General features: G+C 45.6%; 1 protein-coding gene across 4 annotated transcripts in view; it reads right to left on the bottom strand.

The window, feature by feature from the left end:
- The window catches only part of MAP2K4 (mitogen-activated protein kinase kinase 4), a 1,243,547-nt gene that overhangs the window by 145,198 nt on the left and 1,078,691 nt on the right, over positions 1-19,658 (bottom strand). For all 4 annotated transcript variants that reach the window (XM_069654511.1, XM_069654508.1, XM_069654510.1 and 1 more), the window contains one exon: positions 10,052-10,129. In XM_069654511.1, coding sequence (XP_069510612.1) covers positions 10,052-10,129 — 78 coding nt within the window. The remainder of the gene's footprint in view (positions 1-10,051; positions 10,130-19,658) is intronic.

Genomic DNA, 19,658 nt, shown 5'->3' with positions numbered 1-19,658 from the left:
GTAGTTTCCGTCGAACGGCATGTCCAAGACTCTGGTCTGCACGTCCTGACAGAAGTCAGTAGCCTTGAGCCATCCACGCCGCCTAAGGCACACGCCATTGCCCAACTGGCGAAATCCAGTGTCAGCGATGTCCGTCGCAATCGTAATGGCGTGGTCTGACGCCACCTCTCCTTCCTGCAAGATCTCTAGGGCTTCCGCCCTCTTGTCGTCCGGTAAGAAGTCCAGCAGGGGGGCCAGTTTGTACCACAACTCCTTGTCGTAGCGGGCTACGATAGCCAAGGCGTTGGCCGCCTTAATCGTCGTCGCTGCAAACGAGATGACTATGCGTCCCATCGTATCCAATTTCTTTCCCTCGCCGTCCAGCGGGGAGGTCGACGTAGAGGCTGCGCCCCCCCCCCCGCTTTCTTCCTGGCCGCCGCGGAGACGACCGAGTCCGGGGTCGGCTGTGCCCGAAAGCACAAGGGGGCCGCGTCCGGGACCCGGTACTACTTCTCGTACCGATCCCTTCTAGCCGGCGTCGTGGATGGGTTCTTGAGGAGGACGAGGCCCTCATCCCAAATATCGTCCAGTAGAGGTACAGAGAGGACCGTCTTCCTCTTGGCCTCGCGCCGTTGATAAAGGAAACCTTCCTTCTTCTCTTCCGGGCAGAGCTGGAAAAGCTCGGATGCCCTGGCGATCATGGAGTGAAACGATCCAATCTCGTCAGGCGGGGAAGCCCGGGTGGGAGGTGACGACGGCAGATCCTCGTCGTAAACCTCGTCGTCCGTACCCGTCGCGGCCATGTCAGTCCCCGTATCTTCCCCACGAGTCGTGGTGGGGAGGAGGGCTGAACAGGGCGCGATGGCTGAAAAGGAGGTGGAGGATGAATCCTTCTTCTCTTAGGGGGGGGGCTCCAAGAAGGGCCTGGCTCCGGGTCCCCCGTCGGGAGCGGTTCCTCCGCTGGTGGTAACGGCAGTCTCGTCCTTATCTCCGAGCATAAGGACTGTATAGCCAACAAAATGGCCGCCGAGTTGTCTTGCGGCACTGGTTGAGGGAGTCTAACGGGCGGTTAGGGGCCCCGTCGGCACCCTCGACGTTATCGTCGTCTCCTACGTCGGGATCCCTCCCGACGGGCTGGTCTTCTTCCACGCCAACTCCGTGGCTTAAGACTTCGATCAGCTCTTCCTCAGAGGTTGAGGCCGAATCCACGACAACCTCCTGCCCCCCCTTATTCTTCTCCGTCGGAGGTTTCACGGGGGTCCTGTCGATGGGCATAAAAGAGTACTCCCTCCGCGGTGACAGGGAGACTCTGAGCACCGAGGTCGCCACCACTGGTGTAGCCTCCACAGGCTGAGCCAGGGCCGCCGCGACTGTCTCGATAGAGGCCTTGGCCGGATGGATTAAGGCTTTCACCACCTTAGGTGCGCTCACCGCCTTCTCCTTGGGGGGAGGGTCACTGCCTCGCTCCCCCTCCGATGGGGCCTTCGCGCTCGACCGGGGTCTCTCCAGGAGCTTCGCCGGGTGCTCGGCCTTCCTCTTACCCGGACCAGAGCGTTGGCTCGTGGTTGATGGCGCCGGGGAGGATGCGCCCTGCCTGGCGCCCGTAGAGCCCGATCGTTCGGCGCTCCCGGTGCCAGCGGACTCGCGGTGCTTGGCCTTGTGTTGGACCCCCGCCGCCGGGGCGTCCTCAAAGGTCTTAGAAGACCGATCTGACTTCTTCTTCTCGCCTGACGGGCTCTTCCCTTCCAGCCAGTTGGCGAGACGTTGATGGCGGTCCTTCATGGTCCGCTCCGACATATTGCCGCAAAACGCACAGTCCTTCTCCACGTGCGTCTTGTCCTCATGTAGGCAGCAAAGTCAAACGGAGTGTTCGTCCTCCTTAAAGACATTCTGAAGCTGGCATCCAGGGCAGACCCTGAACAGCTTTCCGGGCGTCGAGCTTCCCTTCTCCTGGGCCATGTCCGAGATGGGCCTGAGAAACTTCTGGAGTCCTCCAAAAGCGTGGCTCGACGAAATCTTCACCCTTGAGGGACGTAGACGAATCCGACACGGGTCCCCATTGATCGGATGAAGAAACGGTGGAGCTTGAGGCTCTTTTGACCGAAAAATAGAAGTTTTTTGAGAAGAAACGTGAAAAAATAGCACTAACGCTCGAGAGCAATAGCACGAGGATCCCAACACTTGAACGTGCGGTAAAAATCTGAAGATGGCTGCCAGAGGCGGGGCTTAGGTAGAGGGCAGTCATTGGCTGTGGTCAGTATGACGCAGAGATCAGTGATTGGTTACTACTACGAAAGACAGATCAGAAACGAAACTGATACTGATACTGATTTTTTCTTTACCGAGGATTCCCAGTCTGACGACGGGGAATATTCATGAGCATGTGAATCCATGCCAGACCCCATGCTGGATATATGTTGTCAAGAGAAATGAACACTTTCTAGTGATGCAAGCTATATGATGGTCCATTTATAAAGGTTGTAGAGACTGAGGTGGAACTCATGTACACTTATTTAGGCATAAGTAGGGATCTGCATATACGTAGAGACCAGCATGTAATATCTCAAGATTATTGTAGCTGACTAACGCTCTCGTTGTTTCGCCTAATAGGCATGAAAATAGGGTCCTATGGTGTTGCTAATGGAAATCTATATTGTACACTGGTGCCTAAAGATTCCACTTAAGTACTGGCCAGACATCGTAAGATGTGGGATTATTAATTTAAGTGAATCAACGGTGTAACTGGGTCAAAAGACCCTAGAGTAGAAATCCCAAAATGGAGTAGAAGTACCTTAATAGAAAATAGCTGTTGCTCCTTAGTCTTTGTTGTATCAAACACTGTGTATTATAATTCAATTGATGTGGCTGGAAAAACTCTCCTTTCCCAAAGTGGAAACCTGAAAGTCAACACAGTATGCACATGTAATCCAAAAACTGGCGTGCCTATGTATGAAAAAGATGTCATGATTCATGATATCATCGAAACATATAATAATATTAGTCTCACCTAGAAGAGACAGTGTTCTCTTGTCTCCATGGGGAGTATCACTTCTGGGAAATATTATCCAAATGTGTTGTGTGGAGTAGTATATGGAAGGCTTCCTCCTCCCATTAAAGCCACGAGCAAACGCTGTGAACAAATATGGGTTTCCCGTTACTATATATAATATAGTAAGTTACTACGGGCTGAAGCCACAGTTGATCTCGTTAAATAAAAGCACTCAACCCTATTGATGGGTGAATCGGTTCAAGATGAGCATGCACTGGAAGTGCAGAAGCAGTGCGCGTTGAATATAGGTGCATCCCTCTGTGTGCTGTGGCAGTCACGTCCTCTTGGGCTAATCTGATGTGAAAGAAACACAAAGTGTTTAGTGCAATAGTTACTAGGTAACTTGCTCCAGATCTAGTCTGTGAGCATCAAGTGTATGACATATGTAAAACACTAATCTGAATGGTTATTCTTCTCCTTTCGCGGCTGATACGTGATGCAGGTTGTTGGATCTTTCGTACTCCGGTTATGTAGGGGATGCGCGTCTAATTCTGCACTCGGAACGCCTCGAGAGCGCTCTCTCGGGTGGGATTCCCCTGGTAGTCTAGACAACCGTTAAGGACACCTTGGAGCTTGTCTGTGTTAACGGGCTCCAACAAGTGCGGACCAGAAACTAAAATCAATGACGGACAATCAGTAATTTTGTTCTCCTGAGATACGAGCAGTAAGAGCTGCGCTGCGGTAAGAGCAGAAAAGCCACTGAAAGAGAAAACTGTTACTCAGCACTAGAAAGAGAGGAACCAATCCCTGCTTGAGTTGCTCACACTGCAACAATGTGATTAAAGGGGAAGCAATTGCACATCCCCAAACGGGTATAAAGTATAAACTCAAAGACTTAGCTACATGTATCTCAGTAGGTATCATTTATGCAATCAAATATCCTTGTCGGAAATTATATATAGGTCAGACCACGAGACCAGTTAAGGACAGAATCACAGAGCACAAATCTAAAATCAGGTGTAAAAACACAAAATCTCCCTTGGCAAGACATTTTACTGAGAATCATCACACAGTAGCTCAAGTAAAATTCCAGATCTTGGAGGTGGTAAAAAAAAAACACAGAGGGGGCGATTACAGTTCATCCTCTCCTGTAGAGATAAATGTGGTGTTAAGCCATGCTGCCAGCCTACTAGGCCTGTCCATTGTCATTTTCTTGGAGAGACCGAGGCACTCTACATCCTTATGGTCCAGGTGTAGGCAGTAGAGGCATTGTAGGTGCTTGTCCTCCACAAACACATTCCATAGCCCGCATTTGGTGCAGGGCCTGAAAAGGGACCTTCCCTCCTTCTCCGTCATGGTCGGAGGGCGTGAAGTCAGCCCAAGATGGCCTTCGAGAATCTTCAATGAATCCTATCCCTCGAGGGGCGCAAAACTTCACAGACATCGGGACCACGCTGTCGACAGATAAAGGAAAAACTTTTCTCGTCGAAAAACACAAAAACACGTACAAATAGTAGAGAGAGTAAACTGGAGGACTCCCAACAATGAAGTGTGCAGTAAAAATCTGAAGATGGGTGCCAGGGGAGGAGCTTAGGGAGAGGACGGTCATTGGATGGAGGCAGTATAACCCAGAGGACAGTGATTGGTTTAGAGGAGAAATACAGTTTAAAAGTGAAAGTGAAACTGTGTTTTCTTTTATCGAGGATTCCCAGCCTGACAACAGGGAATATTCATGAGCATGTGAATCCATGCCACACCCCATGCTGGAGAACTAGAATGATCATCTTGAATCTTTCCATTGGGAGGAATGACTGAACGAAGAGATGTTCAGAATAGTGTTCAGGCCAGCCTAGTTGTCCTGGGCACTGAGAAGTCTCAAATAAAACCCTAGACCGCTCTAATCATCGGGAGTTTCCGCTATAGACCTTATGTGAGGCAGGCTGCTCACCTTTGACAACAGAAGAGAAGAGCTGAATTGCATAAGGGGAGGAGCGGAAAGGGGAGGAGGTGGAATAGAGGTGATAGCCCCTGGCCACTACTACGCAGATCCAGGGATTTTTATTTATTATTTTAGTTGAATTTTTGTTTAGCACTTGCCCCACTCAGAGGGTCTTGGAACACCTTGTATGGTTCAAAGTTTGAAAAGGTGGGAGCTGAAAAATGAGTAACAAAATGTTGTTAGTAAAGGATAGGAAGATTTGGATAGACAACAGATGGAAGTGGAGTAGTGCAGGGTTATGTGTGGGGAAACCGGTGTTGAGAGACAGCCGAATGCGTCATCCGGGTGTCAGCCCCTCCCCCATCTCTAGATCGCAGAAATGAGAGAAGTGTATCTGTCTTGGCAAATTCCCCCCCCCCCCGACCCAATGCCTTAACTGCAGACATGAAGGGTGTTATTCACTAAGACGACCCTGTTGGCCTTGCCCCAGAACGATCGAAGAAGAGATAAACCTACAAAATCTGGCATACATCAACATGCTGTAGCCGAAGGATAACGAAAGCAAGTTATGTCATCCCACTTCTGACACGCATAGATACACAGACATTAGGTCAACTTGCACTTATACATGAAGAATATATACACTGCACTTAATAGACACTACAAACATATGCTCGCATATATCTGCTGTAACGCAAGATGCATAAAGAACACACATAATGCTTGCAACGTAGAAACACAACAGTAATAAACTGGCATTTTGGATAAAATGGATGGTGCTGTCATGCTCAAATAAATGGGAGAGATGAGGAGCATGAAAGCTTCAGGAAAACCAAATTCGCTGAAGTAGCTAAAAGACAGAGAGATGAACAAAACCTGACAGTAGCTGTGCAGCGCGCCAAGGATATTGAAGAAAAGAGAGGTTTGGACTGCCACTGAGGAGAGCAAGAGATAAATAGTTCTCAAGCGTAAGACATATTTCTCGTAGATTAAATAAAGAAGCAGACAACCTTCAAGGACCAGGTGCTGTCCCCATTTTACAATTGTTAAATAAAACAGGCAGTTGTCATTTACTCCAACTCGTCTGTTTTTTGGGCCTGCGGTTTCCCAGCCTACCTGGTCAGCATAGGGCTGGGTTACCCGCCCCTCCATTTCAGAGGTATGCTTTGAGGCTCTTTCTGAAAGTGAGAATGGCGGATGCAGTGTGTGTGTGAAGAGATATGGTATTTCGTGCCCAGTGGGTAAATGCTCGTTTTTGTGTGCATGTGAGTTTGCAGAATGGAATGAGTAGAAGGTGTTGGCTGGTTTATCTGGGTTTGAGTTGGTCAAGAATGTATGATGAGTCTTGAGGTGGGTGGCATTGAATACAATGCAGAGTCCTTTGAAGGCAATTCTCTGGTGTATGGGAAGCCGGTGGAGCTGGGCAAGAGCAGGGGTGATGGTTGAATGTTTGGGTACCTGGAGGATGAGTCAGGTTTTGTATGACTTGCAGGGTGGGGTTTGGGGGGGCAAGGGAGCTGTTGGGGAGCCCAGTGAGGAGTGCATTTCCATAGTGCAGCTTAGAGAGAACCAGTGCTTGGACTGCGGCGAAGAAGCCGTCAGGAGGTATGTTTTCGTGACAATGGATATGTGGTGTGTAGGAAAGGGGGAGGGGTGGTTGATGATGAAGCCAAGGGATTTGACAGGTGTGGAGAGGGATATGTGTCGGTTGTCCATAGCAAACACTTGGATCCAGGGTGAGAAGTTGGGTTTGTGCCTTGGGGGCAGATGTATTCTGTTTTGGAAGGGTTGAATGGGGGGTGGGAGAGCTGAGGGGAGTGCAGTCCTGATGTTGTCCATCAGGCCAGATGTCGACGGAGCTTGCCCCTCATTGTAGTGGAGATTAACAGTCTTCCAGTCAATGCTGTTTTGATTCAGCTGTAGAGGTAGAGGAAGCTCCAGAGAAGTTACTCATGGAGAATGTCCACAAACAGTTCTTGAAACTCCTGGATGCATCCATGCACGTTTTAACATATCAGTCGTTAAGGCTATGTTTGTACTTTCTCTTCCTATTGGATGAACAGTGGTTTCAAGCATATTCTAAGCAATAAGCTGATTCTGTGCACGATCCGATTTGAAAGCCCACTGTTCGTCTGCTGGGAAGAACGATTGAAAATCACCTAACTCCCACAAACAGCTTTTTATTTTCTGCTGCCAGGAGGGCATCAGCACTAGCTTGCCTCAAGTGTAGAGAGACATTGGTGTGCACTTTTAAGCCATAAGTCTCAAGCTGTTTGTTGTCCTTACTGAATAGGGATGCCGAAGAGGCGTGGCAGTGGACCCTCCTGGCTTAGCATGAAGTGATGCCACCACAACAGCAGAAGAGAAGTCATCTCTAAGTGAGAGGTCTGTACCAGGTGTCTAGCCGCTTGTTTGTAAATGGCAAGGTGTGGGTTTTTTGCAATAGTTTGGTAGACTCAGCAAAGAGTAACAACTGTGCAGCAGCTGGGCAGTTGATAGCAATACCGGGCAAATTGGTGTAATTGGGTGTTTGAGGTCATCTTCGCAATTGTGCAAGCACCTGTGGATTTGATGTCTATCCCTCAGTGGTGGGAGTACCTACTGTGACGAATCCCAGCGTATTGTCACTGCTCCCATAGGGGGAGATGAGGCTGCTACCCGATAGTTCGCGTGGGGGTGGTACTCCGCTGGTGAATCTCATGGGGAGGGAAACCCTCTTTCGGTTCAGTGACGATTATCTTGGGAGAACGCGGTATCCACCCCCTCTGTTTCTGTCCCCTCTTTCCTCTTATCCCACTCAGTCCTCTGTGGTCTCCCACATGCCTAAGTATTTATGTAGGGTGGAAGACCACATCCACACAGACCATACTGGGATGAGGAAGAATGAGGGCTACCCAGATGGAGTTCATACAACCATTGACACAAAGAAGAACAGGCAAGGAGGTAAAAGCCTATCACGGAACCAAAATACGCAGAATAGCCAACTAGAGCCAGAGACAAAGATAAAAAGGGAAGAAGAATGGTGTACTTTGTCAGCTCCTCCCTGGAGGAACCGAGAGCTAGCTGGAGGCTCGCAGCAGAGAACAGGAAAGGCTGATGGAGCCTTGTAGAACACAGTGTGTTTCCCATTGTCCTGGCTGGAGAATTGGGGGAGACCAGGAGTCTGATCATGCAGTCAGACCGAGAAGCAAACCCTGAAAGGGACCAGACCTAGGAAGGCTGTGATGACACGCTGAGACTGCTGGAAGGTGTGCGGAAGCACGTAGCAGGAAGAAGCAGCTTTGTGAAGTCACCCGATCAATCCGTTAACACCACAAAAGGCACTTGAGTTACCGTAGCGGGTGGTAGAGATAAAGGAGAGCAAAGGAAGCAGTTGAGGAAGGCTGAAGAAACCCATCTCCTTTGTACCAGTACTTGGAAGGAGCCAAGAAAGAGACATACGAATAAAAGTGCCTGGCAGGTTAGTAAATCAGGCATGGGTACTAGATACTACAAACCTGAGAGAAGAGCTGGGACACATACAAAGTCGGGGAAGCCCCACAAAAGCAGCACACCAGGGTTCCTAATGGATGGCCAATGTTTGTGCGTCTATCGTATCCAAACACAGCGCTGCTTTTTTTGGGGTTAAAAACACACAGAGCACAGTGTTTGGTCCCTAAGAGGGACTGAAGAGCACTAAACAGTGATCACACTGCCTGGAGGGAGAAATTACCCACCAGAAACACAGAACTAGCGCATGTAACCAGAATATCATAGGGCACACAGCTAAATAAGAACTATAATCAACATTCACACAACTTACAGGATACCATAGACGTAGAAACACTGGAGCATCCCTTAGAAACAATTATTGCCTTGAGAAAGACCAGTGGTCGAAACACGTGTCGGCTGGACTGTGCTTATGACAATTAAATTCTACCTTCTGAAGACTTATCAACTACATTGTATTATTTGTATTGATCTAATTTGCAAATTGTTATGACATTTTTATATTTATGCAATATTTGGTAAGCGGAGAACACTTGTTTAACTCCATAATCCTTCACTTTTTACTGTGTCTAGGATAGGATCCAACTTTACCAGCTCTGCATCATACCTCATCAATATCTTTTATATAGCTTGTGCACGAGCGCACTCACAAGCAGTTTTATCCTACCAATTTTTTCTTGTCCTACTGAATCAAGAAGACACCAATTTTGTCCTTAGTTAAGCTAAAGTGTAAGGGACGGAAAAAGGTTTGGACACAGGACAGTCGACATTTTACTTTATTGGCCATCCCAACAGATTCCTTAGTCTTTTTGTTGAGATAGGACAACCCCTCTTAGAAACAGGGCAAGATAGGTTTTCTTTTTTCTTTACTTTTATTGTGTCAGACTTGTACTTCTGCACCCTTACACTACACATTTGATGGAAACCAATTTCAATAATGTGAGTATTTGGCATTTCTGACAATGGTTGCAGTGGTATCCAGATATAATATCGAAAAAGTAAAGTCAAATGCAAAAATGTCGAAAAAAATAATGTTGAAAAAAAGTTTGTTGTGTTTTTTTTATTTGTATGTTGTTTTTGGGTTTAGCTAGTAAAAATAAACAGGGGGTTCGGGGGGGGGAACCACCCCATTAAAACATGTTTTTGTTTTAAACTTTCGAAGAAAAAAAATGTCTACATTCTTTTTTTCGACATTTTTGCAGTCGACATTTTCACTATAAACCGGTTGCAGTAGCAAAGCCTTTGGTGGGGAAAACCGGCAATAATGTACACTACATTATTCAATAATGAACACTGCAGCAACCATCTGATAACAATACCAGTCATGTGATGGATTACATTGCCAATCATCGTAATATTGCCAAGTGGTTGCAATACCTGGCCAAATGATGGTGATATCTGGAAAATTATGAATGCTTGGCAAGCAAAAACCCATACAAACACCCAGATCACAGGCCTTACCAGTGCCTGTTTGTGTGTAGTATAAAAGCGAATTAACATACTATAACAAACAGCAGAAATCATAGAAAATCAAAATTCAGAAAACAATTTAAGAAATTATAAATTAAACTCATATTCCCATACTAAGTAGGAAGGAAAACAACATGACCGAAATAAAAGGTATATGGAAAAGAAAATATAACCAAGAATCTTACCAATGTGATTCCCAAACTCCAAACATCTGATCTCACATCATAACCTTGTCTTGATGCTCCCGGATCGATCCTTTCAGGCTAAACATTTGAAGAAGAAAGCTCAGTCAATACAAATGATCATATCTCGAGGCTAAAAACTAAAAATGTCTTCTTAATACTTTTTGAATGTAGAAAACACATGCATTTCAAAAAGTACCATCTAGTTTAATGAAACAATTCCAGTTACCTATATCACCAATTACCAACAATCAGGAATCCACAATCTTTTTGTTAATGTTGAGACCATGGTACTAGATACCTAGCCCCTCAAATGAATTGGTTAGAAACAATCATTTCAGGGTTTTCAAAATGCCTATTATCCTGATCACTATATGCATGTCACAACACCTGCCTTCAATTTGTAGACAAAACTCTGCAAGGTAAGATTAGCTAGAGGTCTGGATCAAAAGATTTTTTGAATGAGGCAGAAAATACTGCTGCTGAGCAAGAAATGTAACTTCCTTTCCATCCTAGTTCTCCCATTTTATTAATGAACAGTTGACTATTTCCACACATGAGTAAGATCCAAAAATGTTTAGATGAATGCCACCACCCTCCCTCCAGTGCCAGGGCCTTTTTTGGCAATTTCGGTATTTCGCCATTCAATGCCTTCTAACGTTTCCTCTTTCATTAACCCCTTAAGTGCCAAGGACGAGGTATTTCGTCCTTGGCAACAGGGAGGTAATCCCAAGGACCTTGAGGGGTTCATATTTTTACAACTTAGTTCTGTGTGCCCTTTGCATGCTGTGTTATGCTAATAAACATGTCCCAAGTTATTTTTTCTTGGTCTTGTATTTAATATCTGCGACATCCCTTGACCCGGAGTGCGGTTCTCCTGCCTGTTTGTGGGTTTGCTTTTTTTGTTTGGATAGATGAACAAGTTACTTACCAACTGGTAACGTTCTTTCGACTAGATGTTCCTCCAGCGTATGCCACATCTTTGACATGTAATGTCCACAGCTGTGTACTTCGGAAACTTTTTCAGCAGGGGGCGTCATGCGTCAATGGGGTTGGGTCGATGTCCATTGAAGGCCTCCATCAAGGGCGACGTCACCGGATGTTATAAATAGGACGCCTGGCGCCCGTAGCCTCAGTTTATGTTTTTTCCTCCATAACGTGTGGCATGCACATTTTCCGATGCCTGCTTGACTGCACATTGCCTTGAGGGAACGTAAGCTGCAATAGCATAGGAAATTCTCCAGAGGGGCAGGCTGGGAGGACGATGTGGAATACGCTGGAGGAACATCCAGTCGAAAGAACGTTACCAGTTAGTAAGTAACTTGTTCTTAGAATGGATTGTGTCCTCCAACGTATTCTACATCTTTCACAGACGCTCAAAGCAGTACCAGAAAATGGAGGAGGGAAAAGAATTAAGCATACCCAATCAGATGGCAGAATAAAGAACCGCCTTATCAAAGGTCATATCTTGACCAGGGAGTAATGTTTGACAAAGGTGTGGATAGAAGCCCATGTGGCTGCGTCACAAATATTCCTAATAGGAACTCCCGGGCTGTGGAAGTTGCCACGCCCCTAGTGGAATGAGCACGCAACCGCTCAGGAGGGTCCTTGCCCGCCCGGTAACATTCAGTAATGGTGAGGATAATCCACCTGGAAAAGGTCTGTTTGGTAACAGCCTGGCCGAATCGGTGTCCAGCATACCCCACAAAGAGTTGATCGTCCACTCTGACCCTGGACATACTAGAGATATAAAAGCTCAGAGCTTTCCTAGGGTCCAACCTATGGAGTCGCTCCTCTTCCTTTCCAGGGCGAGGAGGAGGATAGAAAGACAGAAGAACCACTTTCTGGCTTAAATGAAATTCAGATACTACCTTAAAGTAGAAAGGAAGGACGTACCCTCAGTACAACCCTATCCTTCTGGAACACAGTAAGGGCGGCTTAGATGAAAGTGCCTGCAATTCACTCACTCTGTGAGCGGAAGAAACTGCAACTAAGAACACCTTCTTGAAAGACAACAGTCTCAAAGGACAAGAGTGCAAAGGTTCAAATGGAGCACAAATCAGCAATTTCAAGACCAAATTCAAATCCCAAATCGTCACCTGAAACGGGGACGGTGGGAACAAATTAGTGAGCCCTTTAAGAAATTGGGAACCGTTAGGGAGAATTCTCCAGAATGGTAAATTTTCCTTACCTACGGAGTCCCTCAGCAGCTTTGCTGGATTTCTAGGATTTTATTTTTCACCTGGTAAGAGTGTGAGCCTTTTTTCCCACTCTTACATGTGTATTGCTATGTGTACTTCTACTTTATTTTTGATCTTGGGCACTGGAGCCTCACCTACTCCATGTGCACCACTTTTTGTGTGTGTTACACAGCACCTTCAGAGCAGTGACACAGGGTTGTCTTTGAGACTTCCCACTGACTCCATTTTCCTGGGGCTGACTACTGTCCTCCAGAAACAGGTAAAGTTGCCATTAACTTTATATAGTCACTTTGTACCACAGAACCAGTACACCCCATCTTACATGGAGTATTGGAAAGGGTTAACTCTTACCCCTTTTTGTCTGTGCCTCTTGGAGCCTTGTTTCGCTCCCTTAACAGTAAGACTTGGCTTGTGGCAGTGGTATCTACCTTAACATTTCTACTGCGATTATCTTATATAAACGTGGTTATGTTTTAGGCTATCATATTCGCCTCGAACATAAACCCGCTTGACCAAATGGATTTTATTTTGTTTCCGGCTGGGTTTATTCCCCATTTCTTTTTGTTAAAGTCTTTCTCATGTTTTTCTCTGCGCGCCAAACCGGGGATGACTCCTTTGTTCGCTGTCTTTTCGCGGGCTTCTGCACAGAAGCCCTCCTTAAGGCGCCTGAAAGTCTAGGTAGGCAGGATGTGAGGGAGGGATCTTTGGACCCCTGCCATGGGTTCCCTTGGTAACCCAAGTCGCACTCTTGTCTGATTGGCTAAGGGGACTGCCCTTGCCAGGCCAGCCACCCTGCTGTGTGATTGATAGCCAGGCTGTATGAATGGGGGAAAACTGCATAAAAAGCAGGTCTCTGGGACTGGAAGATCAGAGTCGCCACTGGAACGAAAGAACCAATGAGGAATTGGATGCAGGTCCGAATCGCCAGAATCCGACGACAGAGAAGATCCTCCAGGAAATCTCTTCCCTTGAGCTGTTGGGACCAACCAGTTCGCCCAAACTTCAAGCCAGGACCCCTCTTTTGGTCGAATTTGCTGTACAGAGCTACAGTGAGCCGGATAGTCAGGAAGGTCGGACCCTGCTTGGGTTTTAAGGAACACACTTTTTATTTGTTGTTTTGCTCTGCTGCTGGTTTCTTCCCTGGGTGGTGCAGGACCCTCCAGTCTTCCTACTTTGTGTCAGTCAGACAGTCGCTTCAGGAACTGTGAGCCTGCAGGAACCACCAGGAACGTCCACCTCAGCTATACCTCCCTCTCCGTTTTAAGGTACTGTGCAAATCAGGTTGTCCGTTTCATTCAACCGCGGGGAAAGTGTTTGAAATCTTTCTCCAAAACGAGGGCTTGGCCTGCTCTTCTCTACCAGCCAACCTTGTCCGGAATCTGTGCCACGAACTTTACTACAAATTACCCTGAACTGTGTGATCTTGAGCAAATGACTTTTGACCCATTGACTTTGGCCCTAAGCCTTTTCTAGCTGATCTCTGCACTGTAGTCTCTCTTGTTCAATTGCCCTGAGTGCTTACCTGTTGGTTTTGCCTAATTTCTAATAACTTTGTCTTTCCCTCCTGTTTAAATTGCTGGAGTGCCTTTTTGCTCCCAATTCACTTTGTGAGCTTAACTTGTCTGGAATTTAAGCGAAGTGGTGTGGTGTATTTATGATTGTGATTTTTGTCTTGCTCAGAATAGTGAAATGTTATATAACTGTTGAGTAAATATATATTCTATTACTTAGAAACCTTGAGTCAGTGTTTGCCTGAATCATAGTTATTGCTGTCCTTTGTGTAACTATTTGTACTGCTCACTTACTCTTGAGATAAGTCTGGCTGCTCCGCTACTGCTACCACTATACGGAACAAGTTACTTACCTATAACTGTTATTCTCCAGCATGGGTCTGGCATGGATTCACATGCTCATGAATATTCCCCGTCGTCAGGCTGGGAATCCTCGGTAAAGAAAAAAAATCAGTTTCAGTTTCGTTTCTGAACTGTCTTTCTTAGTAGTAACCAATCACTGGTCTCTGGGTCATACTGCCCCCAGCCAAAAACTGCCCTCTACCTAAACCCCTCCTCTGGCAGCCTGTGGGATGTTCTGACCCACTGGTTCTGCCCTGCAACATCACTGTGTGTTGCTTTCATCAAAAACAACAGAAGGGCTGCCAAAAAGCGCGCTAAAAATCTCTGAGAAGTGCGCAGGAAAACCTGAAAAATAGGCTGCCAATCCTTTTTGCCTATGTCAGTGGTAAAACAGGATTCCACAGTGCCAAAACCTGGCATTGGCTGCCCACAGAGTGAAATATAACTGCTTGAAAAGGCAGTGCTGCATTGCCAGAAAAATCCACAAGTGTTTAAAATCAGTTTTTCCTTGAATGTTGAAAGTGCAAAATCATGGTTCCCACAGCAAGAGCCAACATCCTTGTGGGGTGTTCACCATCACCTTACTTAAGGAATCCCTACAAGCACAATGTCAGGAAAAACACCTTTCATCATAAAAAAAAATTCACATTCAAAAGGTGCTTGCTTGGAAAAATATGTCAGAAATGGCCGCAGTACCGTCGCTCGCCTGCGTCCTAGCTGTCATTACTTATACTGTCAGTTTAAAAATTGTGTCTTAAAATCAAATTGTAGAAAAGAAGAGACTTGCCATCAAAAGCAATATGGGTTGCTACAATTCAATTTCTATGTTTTAAAAAGACTGGAATGAAGAGATTTGTGTGTATATTTGTAGAAAATATAAATTGTATTTTAGAAAAGTCCATTTTTAAACAGTGCTTTAAAGTGAACTAATGTCAGCCACACTGGACTTCAAAGACATTCCACAGCTGCTCCCAAACAAAAGGAATCTTCCTCCTGCTCTCTGCTCAGGAACTGGCATTGAGTTGTTAATGGAAGTGGGAGGAGATTTTGGCCCGTTGCTCTGGGTGGAGACAAAAGACTCCCTTGACTGAAAGGAAATGCAAATTCGGGCGTCAACAGAAACCAACTGCCAAAGGAAGAGAGGCTCAGATTGGTCTGGCCCAGCCAAACCTAGGAGGCAGAGCTAGACTGGTATGTGTATCTGAAACTCCAGGGAAATATCTTTTTTAGAAAAAGACTCATAGAAAACTGTGAACTGTGAACAATTTGAAACTACCCTGAGCCCTGTGCGATGTTCAGTGACCGGACTACTAAAATGTTGACACTGTGGCAATTGTGATAATGCTAGGAATATGAAAATTTACAGGATTATGCCCAGATGTCATGATCTGACACTGGGTAACCAACCAAAAGCGCGAAAACATGTCAGTTTTGACCCGAAACTCACAAGAAGATGGGACTCGGATACGTGCTTTATTAAATATGTGATGTGAATATGTATTATTAGCAAGTTGGTGATATTGTAGATATGCTTTCTATGAAAAATAGATTTTCTGTGTAGGAACAAAGGGGAGGTTTTTCCCTGGATTGTAAATTGCGGCATCACTAGGACACATGATTTCCTTCTCAAATCATGAGAGGGAAAATACTCTGACCAATCGGATCCCTATAGGTGTGATGGTTTCTAATGTGCATTTCGCCTTCCGACCTATTTCAAACATGGCCGCCACTTCTGCACTAGGAAATCGTCTATTCCACAGTCTAGTTGAGACTGATTCCAAGATGGCCGCCACAGCGGTTACCATCGCTAGCTTACAATGCAGGTTAGTTGTTAATTCCCAGGATGCTTTGCAACCTTCCACCATCACTTCCTGTTCACTCCCTTATAATCCAGCAACAACAGAAGGAAGAAGCGTTGCTACTCTCTCAGGAGACGTCACACGCTTCGTAAGGTCGCCTCACTAGGATTACGAAGACATTTCCTCTCAACCATTTTTTGTCTACTTTACTGACCTTCTTGTTCTCCATTCCTCCCTTTTATTTCAGAAGGCTTTACGGAACCTTTCATTTTCATTTCCGGCATTTCCGGAATCGATTCTACTTCTAAGCACGCTTAGACCCGGAATCTCCTCCATACCTCCCTCCAGGGAGTCTCTAGGGACTAATCTACTTTTCATCTTACTTCTTCAATCACTCCCGGCTACCGGACTTCTGTTTCTAACTCCTCACCCTTCCTTTATAGCAATACCTTGTTGGGAACCTCCAGATTTTCCTCATCCACTCAGGCTGGCTCAAAAGGACTTGGAAGTAAAAGGGTAGGCTTTCTCCTAGTTCATCCTACTCTTATAGAACTAGATACATCCACCCCAAATCTTACGGGTCTTTTCTTTCCCTCATAGTGCCCTCTTACTTTTGCAACACGACGGAGATTCCTTACCTCTCCGCTCTCTTCATGTTTAGCACATGGTAAGCTCTCCGAACCCTCTATAGGAACTTCTCCTTTCCTTACTTTCAGGAATAACTGTGTTCATTTTTACCCACTATATTTAGCTCAGATTCAAAGGCCTCTTGTCTAAAACAGCCAGAAAGAATACCCAGACCAGCTCTCACCGGGTCTCCACAGGAAGAAAACGCCCACCAGCAGCTCTTCCAGGGTTTTATCCCCCACGAGGGTTTCCCTCAGAGTTTCACGAAGGACAAGCTTTTGCAGGTCCTTTGAGGAGTTCTCAGGGGGATTTCTCCTATTCTTCGAAGATCCACCAGGGTTTCTTCAGACATCTGTTCACCATATAAATCCCCAGGTAGGTGGTTTTTTGTTTCTTCCCAGTGTATTTTGGAACAATTTTGTTGTCTTTACAAAACAGTTAACAATAGGGTGGGCTTAGTATAATCAGCCTACCCACCCCTTTGGGAAACACATAAATAGGGACTGTTTTAGGACCTAGAGACACACACACATACATTCACCCATCAACTGATTTACTGGAGAAGCGCTCTGCAGGAGAATCAGATCCAAGACTGCAGAACTCTGAAAGCAGAAGGCCCAATTCCAAAGCTGAACCCTTCTCAGCTGGCCTTTAAAATCTTGCAACCTGATTTTAACCCCAGACTTCCAAAGGGCACATAGAAAATTGAACAGCCTGGCTGTGCTGTTTTCTGTTTCTTGCCAAGAACTCTTGCCAGAACCCAGAGATCCAAACCAGTAGAGCAGAGCTGTAACCAGATAGCTGTAAACTGCAGAACCAACCCGTCCGATCCAGTCCAGAGGGCCATGCAGAGACCAGAGTGCTGTGCTGAGTGCAGAACCGGGTGCATGAATCCTGTCTGGTGGGCTAGCCAAATTCCAGTCCAAAACCTTTGACCAGATCCTGACGGGCCTATTCCAAAACCATAGTTGTGAGTATTTAGCATAGAATTGTCCATAGCCAATCTCTCATCCTTAAGTAATCCTATCCAAGCCATTCTATCATATCCAGAACTGCATTGTGGAATCTCTTTTGTCTGTTCTGAATCTTTCCCTCATCCATATAGTCCTTTGTTAATTGTAATGATATCATCATCTTTGCGCTAATATTTTTGCTGAAGAAAGACAAGTGTCTTGGCGGGCAAAAGTCAGAGCAGAGGCGCCCTGTTCTGGTGGGTATCTTGCATCTTCATAGCCTCCCTTAGTGTAAAGAAAATATCTGTTGGTAGATTCAAAAGCGCATCTTTCATTTGGAAATATTGACTCTTTTTGAGAAAAATCAACCTCTACTAAATCCTTCATAACTTCTGAATGAAATGTAAGTGTCAAATTGAAGCCAACATCCTCAGCCTTCAAACAAACCTAAAACCGCATTCCAACTCCTTATAGTTTTTCTGTAATCGTGTTTCTTGCGCGCTGAAAAGTTTGCCGCAAATCTGCATTTGGCTCAATTTCATCACATGTAAAATAGCTATTTCTTGCATTCAACCTCTGAATTCAGTTTCCTATCTGCTAGTCATCCAACCATTTATTTATTTATTTATTTCCGTTTATAAAGCGCGCAACTGCCCTAGGGCACTGTGGCGCTGTTACATCATATTCACTTGGGTGCAGGCAAAAAGCAGTGTACAGTTCCCGTTCAGGGTCATAACGTATTAGGCGATAAAAGGGTCATACATATTAGGCGATAGACAGTTCCTTGGTTACAGTGGAACAAACAGTTATTTGAATAATATGGTTTTCAGAGACTTTCTAAAGGTTAGGAGTGATGTTAACTTCCTGAGTTTGGGGGGTAGTAGGTTCCAGGATTTTGGTGCCAACCATCATTGCTAGTGTTTACCTGAAGCTATCCAAAGCGGCTCCCACAAGCTTTGAATCCATTTTAGAGAATTAAATACATTTTTAGCATGTTTTCCCATTCATTGCAAGCCACATTCAAAAGCATTTGACGCATTTTGAAATCATTCCTGTTTCTCTCTAAGCTTGCTGGGGGAATTGGGATTGAAACTGCATTTGTAGTGTGTTTATTCCTGAAACCTGTTCTCTACTTCCATCTCCATATTGCATATTGAGGGGGGATTGAGTAGCGTGCAGAGGGAAAGGGTGATTGCATTGCATTGAACCCACACAAAGTTTTATTCTATGCTACATTATTCTTCTCATCCATACTCCTATAGATTAAAGAGATTTTTGATTGTAAAATATCACCCAACGTTGATCATTGTATAAATATTAATACTGTGATATCTAGATATTGTTCAAATTCATAAAAGTGTGATGTATATCTTGTTCAAATCCATCAAATAAATCTTTTAACTTTGCAAAACAACCTACTTCTTGGTTCTGTGAGACCAGGGGTGGAGGGATTCAAAGAGAGGGGCGTTATATAAGGGTACATCATTCAGAAATAAAAGAACTTTAGACATAAAAATATATAATTAAGGGTTCCAGATGGGCATCTCATGTTAGACATTGACTTAGGTAGAGTGCTCGGTTCAAATCACTTACAAGCCATCTTCAGATTTGGTAGCACGTAAAGTGGCATTAGGACCAAGTGAAGAGCCGCAGAGGGGTAGGAGGGAGGGTTCGCATGTGAATCCATGCCAGACCCATGCTGCAGAACAACAGTTACAGGTAAGTAACTTGTTCCTTCTCCAGCATGGGGTCTGGCATGGATTCACATACTCATGAATACAAGAATACATAGCAGTACACACATGCACAACCACGGGAGGTGGCAAGGCTCAACATTAAGCATCTCTTACCTCCTCACCAGGCCCACCTTCAGGCGAACAGGTTACGCAGCACTGCTTGGACGACCCTGGACTCCTCCCTGGAATCCCGGTCGACGCAGTAGAATCTCGTGAAGGTGTGCGTCGACCTCCACGTAGCAGCCCTACAGATGTCCAGAAGGGGCACACCAGATAGGAACGCCGTGGTAGCAGCGATCGCTCTGGTCAAATGGGCTCTTGGACGGCCAGGCAACGGTCTGTTTGCCAACCGGTGACAGTGTATGATGCAGCCGGAGAGCCATCTGGAAATGGAAGCCTCCGAGAGGACCTTCCCTTGGTTCACAGGTCCAAAGTTCACAA

This window comes from Ambystoma mexicanum, chromosome 3q (assembly GCF_040938575.1).
Source record: "Ambystoma mexicanum isolate Mex_15411 chromosome 3q, UKY_AmexF1_1, whole genome shotgun sequence".
NCBI classification, from domain to species: Eukaryota; Metazoa; Chordata; class Amphibia; order Caudata; family Ambystomatidae; genus Ambystoma; species Ambystoma mexicanum.
Note: the sequence above shows the minus strand (reverse complement) of the source record. Positions and strands in the feature narration are given on the sequence as shown.